The 11,961-nt window shown below is 45.2% G+C and overlaps 1 protein-coding gene across 1 annotated transcript; it reads left to right on the top strand.

Moving 5' to 3' along the window:
* The first annotated feature begins 646 nt into the window (after positions 1 to 646).
* On the top strand, positions 647 to 9,999 carry LOC121463246 (AF4/FMR2 family member 1-like). The gene is given in 2 exon segments (XM_041675363.1): positions 647 to 658; positions 5,884 to 9,999. Coding segments are annotated over 2 exon segments (4,128 nt in total).
* Positions 10,000 to 11,961: the final 1,962 nt, after the last annotated feature.

Here is an 11,961-nt window from a genome sequence, read left to right as displayed (position 1 = left end):
AAGAGAAACTTTCCAAGATTTTCTAAATTTGTTTTTTGTTTTTGCTTAATGTTGACATTTCGTGACCTTGACTCGGACTTATCCTGATTTCTTAATTTCAGTACTGTTTTGATGAGAGTGAAGAGAGAAGTGGGAAGGCAATCACACACACACACACACACACACACACACACTCACACACACACACGCACACACATGGAGTTTGGGTCTGCAATGCTAGAAAACAACCTTAGGCTTCTGTATTCTTATTCAACACTAAGAGATCTTAATCTGCCCTGCATGCGGATCCCGTGCCTCTGAGCTCTCACATTTACTAGTGTTAAAGTATTTAGGGAAAGATTAGTAGGAGAAGGAAATATTTTTCATTTACTAATAGTAGTCTTTTTAATACTGTGGAAATATTCTGGTGCATGCAGGCAGAATGGGCAATGTGCTGGCTAGTTTTACCAACTTTACTAAACTAGACACCTGGGAAGACAAAGCCTCTGTTGAGAACTCGATTCCATCAACTTCACATGTGGGCAAGTCTGTGGGGCATTTTCTTGATTGATGATTGCTGTGGAGGGCCCAGTTTAGTTTACTGTGGGTGGTGCTACTTCTGGTGTCTTAGTTTGGGTTTTTATTGCTATGAAGAGACACCGTGTCCATGGCAACTCTTGTAAGTGCAAACATTTAATGGGGGAAACTCACAATTTCAGAGGATCAGCCCAGTATCATGGCGAAGAGCCCTAGATCTCAATGTGTTGGACCCTAAAGCCACTTACATAGGAAAGGGCACCCCAAGAGACCACTCTTACACTGCAGTTGATGCAAAAGCAAAGGGAATTTAATTTGACTGGCACATCAAGGTCCTCAGCCTCAGGAGGAGAAGGATCCCAAAAAGCTATTACAGGCTTCTTTTAAAGAGAAAAACCACAGAATCAAAAGGGGGAGTGCAGAAGTCATTTGTCAACTATTGTGACTAGCTCATTTTAATGGTCAGCTAACTATGATGAGTCATTGCTATGGCGATTGCTGGGTTGGTTGAGCAAGGAGAAACACTGGCAGGTCATCTGCAGGTCATTTTACCCCAGTTCCAGGACCTGGGTCCATTGAAGAAAAAATACAAAGGGGATGGAAAATTTCAGGGGAAAGTACCCAAAGCTCCAGTGTACATGTGGGTGATTATCAGGTTCCTGGTTCCCAGAGGAGGAGGGGTGGTAACGCTGAGCCCCAGGGTCTTTCAGACTCAAAGGCGACAGGAAGTCAACTGACTGTTACACTGAGAGAATTTTGAGAAAAAGAAACTTCAAAGCCCACCCCCACAGTGACACACTTCCTCTAACAGGGCCAAACCTGCTAATAGTGCCACTCCCTTTGGGAGCCATTTTCTTTTAAACCATCACACCTGGGCAGGTAGTTCTAGGTTGTATCAAAATGCAAATTGATAAATTCAAGGGGAATAAGCCAGTACACAGCATTCCTGCTTCAGTTCATGCCTATTGAATTCATGCCCTGTCTTCTCTCAATAAAAAGCGGTGATTCGATCTGTAAGCAAAAGAGACCTCTTCCCCAAATTGGTTTTGGTAGTGGTATTTAATCAAAGAAATAGAAAGGAAACTATGACAGACAATAATATTGTTGGGGGATATTTTCTTGAACTCATGAATCTTCTACCCTTTCTCAAAATATTCCATCTAATCAAGCAGAAGAAGGCCTATATTATGCAGGAACCCTAACCCCAAACATCCCAGGTCATTGGTGACTCTCCCCATGTGAGAATTTTTTTACACTGCACAATTTGATAGAAAACCTAGCATGACCACTCTGCCTCCCTCTCCCACCCATGTGGGTACAAAGGATTACTAAAACCCTTTCTCCCTGGCAATCCCTGTTGATTCCATTAAGAATCTGTGGAGCTTCTATTGTGTTTGTTTGCTCACCAGGACTCATTGCTAGCTCAAAGTGAATACTACTCTCTTGGAAGGGGAGAAAAATTTTCACTGGGCAGTAGTGGCTCATGCCTTTAATCCCTTCTCTCCCCCCCCCCCCCCCCGCTCTTCTTCCCACAACTCCAACCCCTTACCCCCACCTCCATGCTTCCACCTTTTGCCCGGCAATCTTGTCTGCTTCCAATTTTCAAGATGATCCATATATGTTTTTCTTTGGGTTCACCTTGTCATTTGGCTTCTCTAAGCATATAAGTTTGTGAACTATAGGCTTAATGTCCTTTGTTTACGGCTAGAATCCACTAATGAGTGAGTACATACCATATTCATCTTTTTGGGTCTGGGTTACCTCACTCAGGATAGTGTTTTCTATTTCCATCCATTTGCATGCAAAATTCAAAATGTCATTATTTTTTTACCACTGAGTAGTACTCTAATGTGTATATATTCCACACTTTCTTTATCCATTTTTCCATTGAGAGACATGTAGTTTGTTTCCAGGATCTGGCAATTACAAATAATGCTGCTATGAACATAGTTGAACAAATGCTTTTGTAGTATGATTGGGCATCTCTTGGGTATATTCCCAAGAGTGGTATTGCTGGATCCTGAGGTAGATTGATTCCCAATAATACGGATTTCTAGAGATACATTCCAAAGTCAAATTATGCAGTGCTAATGTCATTTGAAATGTACATAAAAAGAATCTTTTGAGAGTAATGTATTCTATCATGTATGTCTACCATTGCACAACAAGAGAGCCATTTCAAATGATTTTATGTTGAATTGTTCAAAGCAGTTCTTTAAAACCTATACCTAGATACATCATTAGCTACCTGAGTACTGAATGGAGAGATGTTTAAGTGGTTTTAATCAAAATCTATTGTTACCTCTGGTTTTAGTTGCATTTCTAGAATATGGAATTTGGCTCAATTTGTATCTCTGGGTGATAAATGTTTTATGAAGAGCAATTAGTCCTTTTAATTTTAAATGTTTTAAAAAATAGTAATAAAAGTTGGCCCACATTTTCAATCCCTGCAGCCTGGAGACAAAGACATGATGATCCCTGTGAGTTTGAAGGTCAACCTTATCTGCATAATGAGTTGAGGTCAGCCAGGGCTGTATAGTGAGATCCTGTCTCAAATAATGAAAAAAAGAAAAATGAATACAAATAATGTAAGGAGACATTTTGTGTAACCTACTGAAACAAGCAAACATTTGCAGTCCCGAGGAAGGCTGATGTAAGGCCGTTAGCATGGCAACATGAGAAAGTCAAGCCACAAGAGGACATGGAGATATGTGTTGATATTTTGTTTGTAATCTAAGAAATAAAGCTTGCCTGGAGGTTAGAGTGCAGGGTTACTGCAAGTTAGCCATAGAGGGCAGACAGTAATGGCGCACACCTTTAATCCCAGCGCTCACAAGACAGGCAGACAGATCTCTGGGAGTTCAAGGTTAATCCGGCCTACTTGAAACAGTGGATTGAGCCAGTCAGTGGATTAACGTTTAATCCTGGTGTTTGAGATTCACACACCCTTACTCCCAGCATTAGGGAGGTGGAGTCAAGAAGGGATTAAAGTTTAAGGCGGGGCAGAGAAAGCTATATAAGCAGGACCTCAAGTGCTATTTGAACATACCATATGAGATTTGGTGGAGACCCAGCTCCGTCTAGGAAGTCTGAGGATCACCCATCTTGGTCTGAGCTTGGATAGAGGTGAGTTTCACTTGGGGCTTACTGGTCTGTTTCTCTGATCTTTAGCGTTAACCCCTGCTTCTGACACTCGGTACTGATTATAAAGAACAGTTAGAATTCGTGCTACAGAGATGGGCAGCTACAATCACGAAGGAACAAAACTTGGTGTGGGAAAATAAGGAAAACTTATGCCTTAGTGCTTTCAAAGCACAAAACTTAGAAACATATATACAGATAGCAATTTGCTAAAAAACGGCAACATGATCTCTCCCCTGGCAAAAGAGGGGCAGAAGGCCTCACAGTCTGCAAGTAAATGACCAGGGCGGAAAATGTACTGTGCTCTGTCAACTATAGTGAATTCTAGATCAGAATCAGGATCAGGACACACAAAAAAAGAGATAGGATTTAGGACCTAAAAAATCATTCAAGGGGATGAGCCCTGGAGCCATAGTGCAGCATACACAACCCTCACACGTGTCCTGTGAGCAAAACAAAGCAGACCCGAAAGAAAAGCGCACACTATTAGTTTTGTATATATGAAGTTCTGGAATGGCACAGTGGCTCTGTGGAAATAAATGTCACCACAGTGCTCATTTAAGAGATCACTCATGACAGGAGAGGAGCATGAACGATTTTAGTAGAGGTCTCACATACTCAGGTAAGAGGATGTGTAAAGTGAAATTTCTAAGTGGACATTCAAAATCTCTGCATTCTATTTGAATAACTTAGACACCATGAACCTAGTGCTGGCTTAAAGAAGGGCTACCCATCCCCCACATCAAAGGAACCCAATGGTCTCTGCTCTGAGCACCTATCTTATGGCTGGTTTACCTGCTCAACTCCAAGCTTAGGTTCCTGTGTGCCTGGGAGGGTCTGAGGGTTGTGTAGAGGCACTCCATAGAGAGAAGGGAGCAGCTGACCTCATTTCTTTTCTTGGGTGGAGTAGCATCTATACTGTTCCTTAAAACAGCGCAATTGTAAACGAGGTGTAAACTGCCTTCACATCTCATTTAGGGAACAGATGAGCCTTGAAATGCTTTTCACAGGCACAAGTGCTGCTGGTGAACGCTTAGCAAGCTGGCACAGTCTCGCGGTACAGTGTTGAGCATTTGCTCCTCTTCCCGTGGGATCCAGGATTATTTCTGTGTTCTGACTGCTGGCCGGGTGGGAGGGAAAGGGGGCAGGGTATGAGTGTGGGAGGAAGGAGGGAGTTGCTTCTCTGGTCCTTAAGACTCCTTCCTTTCTCTGTGTGCTCAACTCCTACACATTTGTCAAAGACCAGCTTAGCTGTCACCTCCCTGTACAGCACTCATGCTCCCTGATTCTCATTCCTTTCTCCTCTAGACAGACACTGCACTTGACTCCTTCCCTCTGTCCTAATTCATCATGGCTGGCTCTATAGAATCCCTGCAGGCTAATTCTTGATCTCCGTAGTGGCTCAATTAATGATGTATAAAGTATGTGTATGTGTGTATTTGTGTGGTATATGCACACATGTGCATGCAGCGTACACACCCATGTACACACATGTAGGAGCTAGAGACAGATGTCAAGTGTCTTCCTACATCCCATCTTATTTTTTGAGACAGGGTCTCTCACTGAACTGGAAGCTTGCTATTAGGGCTAGACTGGTTGACCGTTGAGATTTTGGAATCTGCTTGGAAATGTTTCACAACCCTTGAGTTACAGATATGTGTGTCTATGCTAGGCTTTTGAACGGGTGCTAAGGACAATCTGAGGTCCTCTTGTTTTCACACCAACTATTTTTATACACTGAGCAGTCTCTCCTGCTCCTCAGTAATCTTTAAGGAATGAATGTGAACCGAAGTAGGAGAGATGGGGAGACTACAGCATAAAGATGCCTCTGTAGCAACTAACCCTTCTGCAAACACCTCCCCGGAAATTCAAAAGCTCCACATACTTGAGTCATAAAATGTGGGCATTTGGGACCAAGTGGGGGTGGGGTGAAGCTATGGGCGTGGCTTGGCACGGAGGGCGTGGCCTGGGCCTGGGGTATTCTGGGTGGCCAATGCAGGAAGTTGGCAAATCGGTAGCTGGCAGAGCCAGGGGCACTTGGCCCACAGCCTGCACGCGCCAAAGTGTGGCCTGTACCATTGGCTCCCACAATTCTAAAGTCGAACTCTCTTGTCCCTGCATCTCAACAGGTCAAGGCAGGTGACACAGACACCCCAGACATAACTATAGAACCAGAGAGCCTGGAAAATGAGCACCTTCTACTGACCGCCATTAATTGCATTCGAGGACATCAGTGAAAATAGTAACCTTCTTCGGATTTGAGAGAAGGAGAGAGGCAACCAAGAAGCTCACCCGGAGAAAGAGGTGTTTGCAGAAAAGATGCCACTGTTTGGAGAGCCGTACAAGACTACAAACAGGGATGAGTTGTCGCGTCGGATACAGAACATACTAGGAGACTACGAAGTGATGAAGGAGTTATGGAGATCTATGTCTTGTACTCAGTGTCCAAATGGTTCTGAAGACAGCCAGGGGAAGCCGAAATATCCTTCATTTCATGACAAGGAGAGCCTTGAATCCAACTCCTGTTGCACGCACATCTACCACAAGCTTTTCGGTACTTCTTCTGCCCGTGGATCACCTTTTGTTGGTAACATTAGCCACAGTTCAAAGATGGCACCACCAAGGATGGAGCCAGTGCCAAGTCTCCATGCCAAAAACTATGGTCCACCCGACAAACAGCATCTGACTCGAGATCGCCTCAGTCAGGAGGGGCACTCTTCAAACCACAAAAAGTGTGACCGCAGAGCTGATGGTGACTCAGCTCCGGCTAAAAAACTCTCACCCTTAATCTCCCCTGTGTCCCATTTGTCCCCTGTACATTCCAGACTGCAAAGAACCAGCAAGGTTTACAGCAGCAGTAGCACTAGCAATAAAGGCTACTGTGCAGACACGTCTTCCAAGGACCTGAAGGTGAAGGTTCAAGATAACGAGCCTCCTCTCGCCAGTTCAGTGGTAATTACGAGACTGGGGGTGGCCTCTTCTCAAACGTTTCCACCCCCACCCCTCCCCTCAGAAAGTGTTGCAATGCAGCAGAAGCCCATGACATGTATCTGGCCCACGGAGGGTCAGAATCAGGCTCCCAGTGAGTCCTTGGGCCTGAAGCCACCACTGGAAGACAATGGTCGGCAGAACTTCGAAAAACTGGATGTAAAAGTGCCAGCCAAAGCCAAACTCACCAGACTGAAGATATCTTCACAGTCGGAGTCGGTGGAGCAGTTGTTCTCCAATGAAGTCCGCTGCATTGAGGAGATTCTGAAGGAAATGACCCATTCGTGGCTCCCTCCTCGGACAGCCAAGCATAAACCCAGGACGGCCAAGACCAAGCATACACCCAGTACGGCCAAGTCATCCAGATCTCCTTTCCCTACAAAGGAGCCTCTGCCCAATAGTTCTGCAACCCAAAGCCATAATCAATACGATCCGGCTTCCAAAATTTATCCCAATTCCCAGCAAAAAACATCCACACTCGGTGCGGACCTGCAGCTCAGTGATAGTGAAGAGAGCGACACAGAACAAACTACAGAGAAGCTTCCATCCCTATCTGCACCTTCAAGCGCTGCCCAGATTCTCCCCAAGCCGGATCCCAATTCCCAGCAAGGAACATCCATACTCTGGGAGGACCTGCAGCTCAGTGATAGTGAAGAGAGCGACATTGAACAAACTGCAGAGAAGCTTCCTTCCCTATCTGCACCTTCAAGCGCTGCCCAGATTCTCCCCAAGCCGGATGCCAATTCCCAGCAAGGAACATCCATACTCTGGGAGGACCTGCAGCTCAGTGATAGTGAAGAGAGCGACATTGAACAAGCTGCAGAGAAGCTTCCTTCCCTATCTGCACCTTCAAGCGCTGCCCAGATTCTCCCCAAGCCGGATCCCAATTCTCAGCAAGGAACATCCATACTCTGGGAGGACCTGCAGCTCAGTGATAGTGAAGAGAGCGACATTGAACAAGCTGCAGAGAAGCTTCTTTCCCTATCTGCACCTCCAAGCGCTGCCCAGATTCTCCCCAAGCCTGATCTCAATTCCCAGCAAAAAACATCCATACTCTGGGAGGACCTGCAGCTCAGTGATAGTGAAGAGAGCGACATTGAACAAACTGTAGAGAAGCTTCCTTCCTTTTCTGCACCTCCAAGCGCTCCCCAGATTCTCCCCAAGCCGGATCCCAATTCCCAGCAAGGAACATCCATACTCTGGGAGGACCTGCAGCTCAGTGATAGTGAAGAGAGCGACATTGAACAAGCTGCAGAGAAGCTTCTTTCCCTATCTGCACCTCCAAGCGCTGCCCAGATTCTCCCCAAGCCTGATCCCAATTCCCAGCAAAAAACATCCATACTCTGGGAGGACCTGCAGCTCAGTGATAGTGAAGAGAGCGACATTGAACAAGCTGCAGAGAAGCTTCCTTCCCTATCTGCACCTCCAAGCGCTCCCCAGATTCTCCCCAAGCCGGTGGTGTCAGCATATTCCAGTAGTGCAAAGTCGGAAAATAAGGGTGAAAACTGCAACACTGACCAGCTACACCCTGAGTCCAAAGGCTCTCCCCCCAAGAGTTCCAGCAAAGCTGTCCAAGATCCCACTGAAGGGCCCCAACCTGAGGAGAGGAGCTGCCAGAAATCCCCTGCCCAACAGGAGTCCCCACCTCAGCAAACTATTGAAACCAAACAACCCAGAAAACCTGCCAAGGGCTCTGGCCAGGTGGAAAGTAAACCAGGACCCCTGCCTTCTGTATCAAAAAATCAGACTTCCAAAGACAAACCCGAGATGAAGGCAAAAGGCAGGGAGCCTAAGCCTGAAGCTCCTATGCCCAACCATCAGGCAGCCGAGCCTGCCCCTAAGGAGAAAAGGAAGCACAAGGGTTCCCAGGCTCCCTCAGGCCCTCAGCCTCCAAAGGACAAAGCTCTAAACAGGAACTCTTTCACTCCACCCTACGGTGGTAAGGGCTGCAGTGGTGGCAGCAGTGGCAGGTCTAGCCACTGCCAACAAACTGCAAGTGTCCGGGAAGACGGTCAAAAGAGAGACACCGAATTGCTCTCACTGCTCAGGGACTCTCCACTACCAACGAGTTTGGTAGAGAAGATAAACCTAGATCACCTCACTCGGATTCCCCAGCCCCTGGGGAAGGGTGGCAGCCCTAGGAAAGCAGAAGACAGGCAGCCGCAAGCAGATAAGAAGCAAGACTCTGAAAAGAGAGACTGCAATGGCTCCAGCAGACTGAGCAAGAAGAGAAAGGGCAGCGACTCAGAAAAAGACCATGCCAGCAAGAAAATCAGAAGGGAGAAAGATGTCCAGTCACATTGTACTTCTTCTTCCTCTTCCCATACTGAATCTTCCAAAACAGAGACTTCCAAAATGCCTTCTCTGCCACCTGTGTCAGCCTCTTCCTCCTCCCAGAAGTCAACCAAAACTGCAGGCAAGAAGCCAAAGCCGGATGTAGACACCTGTGGTCAGGACCCTCCCAAAAGTGCAGGCAGTGCCAATGCCAATGACAAGGACTCTTCTGTTCCCAAGCCCAGAAAAGTGCCGAAAGTGCAGGCCAAGGGCTCGGAATACAAAGGGTCTTCTAGAGAAGCCACAAACGCGTTCCTAGTGCCTTCTTCGCCAAAGGGTAACTGTAAACCAGGGAAGCCACAAGTGAAACCTTACATGCAGAAAGCTGACTTTTACATGAAGGAAGCTCAAAGGTTGAAGTGTAAAGCAGCGGCAATGACGAACAAGATCAAAAAGGCCTTCAAATATTTGGAAGCTGTCCTGTCTTTAATTGAGTGTGGGATGGCCATGGAGTCAGAAAGCTCAGTAAAGGCAGCGTACGCTGTCTACTCAGAAACTGCAGACCTCATTAAGTTCACGATGTCATTAAAATCCTTCTCGGATGCCACGGTGCCAGCACAAGAAAAGATATTTGACGTTTTATGTTTACGTTGCCAGTCACTGGTGAACATGGCGATGTTTCGCTGTAAAAAGGACATAGTAATGAAGTATTCTCACTCTCTTGGTGACCACTTCAACAATTCTTCTCTGTGCACAGGTATTCCGTCCTCCCTCTCCCCAGTGCCTTCTCCTGCCAGATCTGTCAGGTCCCAGTCAAGTGCTGGTGGGATGATGGCCACCGTCAGTGTCCCAGTCACCATCCAGAACAAGACCTTTGCCTATTTCACCATCACAAACCACCTCCTTAAAGCCTTGGAACTCTGGGAACAGTCAGAGGCCCTTACAAATGAGAATAAAAAATTCTTTGCTCAGCTCAGCACAAAGGTGCATATCTTGACCCTCAACAGCAGCCTGGTGGACCTGGTGATCTACACAAGGCAAGGTCTGCAGCGGCTGAAACAAACACCCAAAAATCCCTAAAACAGGCTGGGATTACTTGACACTTGAGCTGTCTTTGCGCAATTGGAAACCTTGATCTAGTGTAGACCACTGTCTGATGGCGACGACACACTCAGGAAGTGAAGCACCATGATGGTCAGAATTTTTGCTCACAAGTGCTGTGTGGCTATAGGTCGGATACTTACTGGTTAGCAGAGTGGACGGAGGGAAATGACCTGCCTTTCCTACGTAAGGACGGAAGTGCAATGGAGCCTAGCTAGTGACCTTTCTAGTGACCTTTCTGGTTGTTTTCTGTTTGTTTGAACAATAGGATACAGGTTGCCAATGAAAGGGCAAGAAGCAGTTTCTAGTATCACAGCAGATACCTGTCATCTCAGTAGCCACATGAGTTTACTTCCAGAAGGAACTTTTGTTTTTGTGAATAATAATTTTTGGTGAAGGATTTTATGGATATAAATATATATTTTAAAGAAAACATTGTTTAATAAATTCTAATGACTTTTAATGAAATGAATAAATAAATGAATAAAAACATTGACATATTTGCTGTGGGACAATGGTCTTTTATCCTGTCACTTGTATTATTTTTAATAAAATGCTGATTGGCCAGTAGCCAGGCAGGAAGTATAAGAGGGGTGACCAGGCAGGAAGTAGAGGCAGGGCAACGAGAACAGGAGAATTCCGGGAAGAGGAAAGAGGCAGTCTACAGTCATCATCCAGACACAGAGGAAGTAAGATGTGACTGCCTCACCACAAAGGTACCAAGCCACGTGGCTAACACAGACAAGAATAATGGCCTAATAAAAGCTATAAGAATTAATAAGAAGCCTGAGCTAATAGGCTAACCAGTTTATAATTGATGTAGGCCTCTGTGTATTTATTTGGGACTAAACAGATGTGGGACCTGGTGGGACAGAAACCTCAATCAAGTCAACAGACATTTCAAGCCAGTAATTTTCACTGTAAATTTTATTCCTGCTGACAAGTTTTCATAATGCCAAAAGGTGCTGTGCATGCTAACACAGAAAAGGAGAAAAGTAGTCATCAGTCTTGCCCAATTCTGAACACTACGAGCTGCTCTGGCGCCATAGTGGCATGGTTATTGTGGAACAACCAACCATTTTCTGATTGAATTTAAGTCCTGCTCAACAAGATGAAATCCATATCTGGCACCAGTGTCACACCAAGAACCTGTGTTTAGTCAGGTCATAGACAAAGAATAAGAGATCATGAGATACTTAGCTCTAAATGGGATGTCTCATACCACAATTCCTCCTCCCAAGGCTCTGGAATCATTTTTAAAGAGGGGGTAGATGGATACAAAGAAATAATGTCTTCCTGATACAGCAAGGTAGTTGCAAGTATAAGCCACAGCAAGCCATGTGAAAGAGTTCTTGTAATTGGTTACTGAGTACCTGGAGTCATCCCTGAAAACATTATATACACACAACACTGAGTGGACCCAGCAGGCTGTGTTTATATGTTTGGATATATAATATGCATTAATGTGTAACAAGAATAATTAGAAAAAAGGAGGTCATGAATTTAAGAAGGAGTAATGAAGTGACACTCAGGAGAGATTGAAGGAAAGGAAGATTTTATGATTATGTTTTAATTTAAGAAATAAGAATTAAAAGTGAAAAGAGTGTTGCCCCTAGTAGGTTGACCCCTAGTAAGTTGACTATACTTCAGTGGAAGGTCACACATGCATGCATATACGAGAACCACAAATTGGACCTGGTAGGTAAAGTACAAAGAAGATACAAAGTTGCACCGGTAGGGAAAGGAGGATGGATCTGGGAGGAGTGGGTTGGGCAGTGAATACAATCAAAACACACTGCCCAAATTCTCAAAGAACTAACTTAAAAAAAGATATACAAAGTTTCAAAGGCTCCTAAAGAATTTTTTTAACTGTTTCTGTAATTCCATGTGTCTTCAAGACACACATGTACACAAACCTCCAAAGCAAGCTTCCTGAACAAG

The sequence above is a fragment of the Microtus oregoni genome, unplaced genomic scaffold, assembly GCF_018167655.1.
Source record: "Microtus oregoni isolate MIOR12 unplaced genomic scaffold, Mior012 000026F_ref0000081, whole genome shotgun sequence".
NCBI lineage: Eukaryota > Metazoa > Chordata > Mammalia > Rodentia > Cricetidae > Microtus > Microtus oregoni.
Note: the sequence above shows the minus strand (reverse complement) of the source record. Positions and strands in the feature narration are given on the sequence as shown.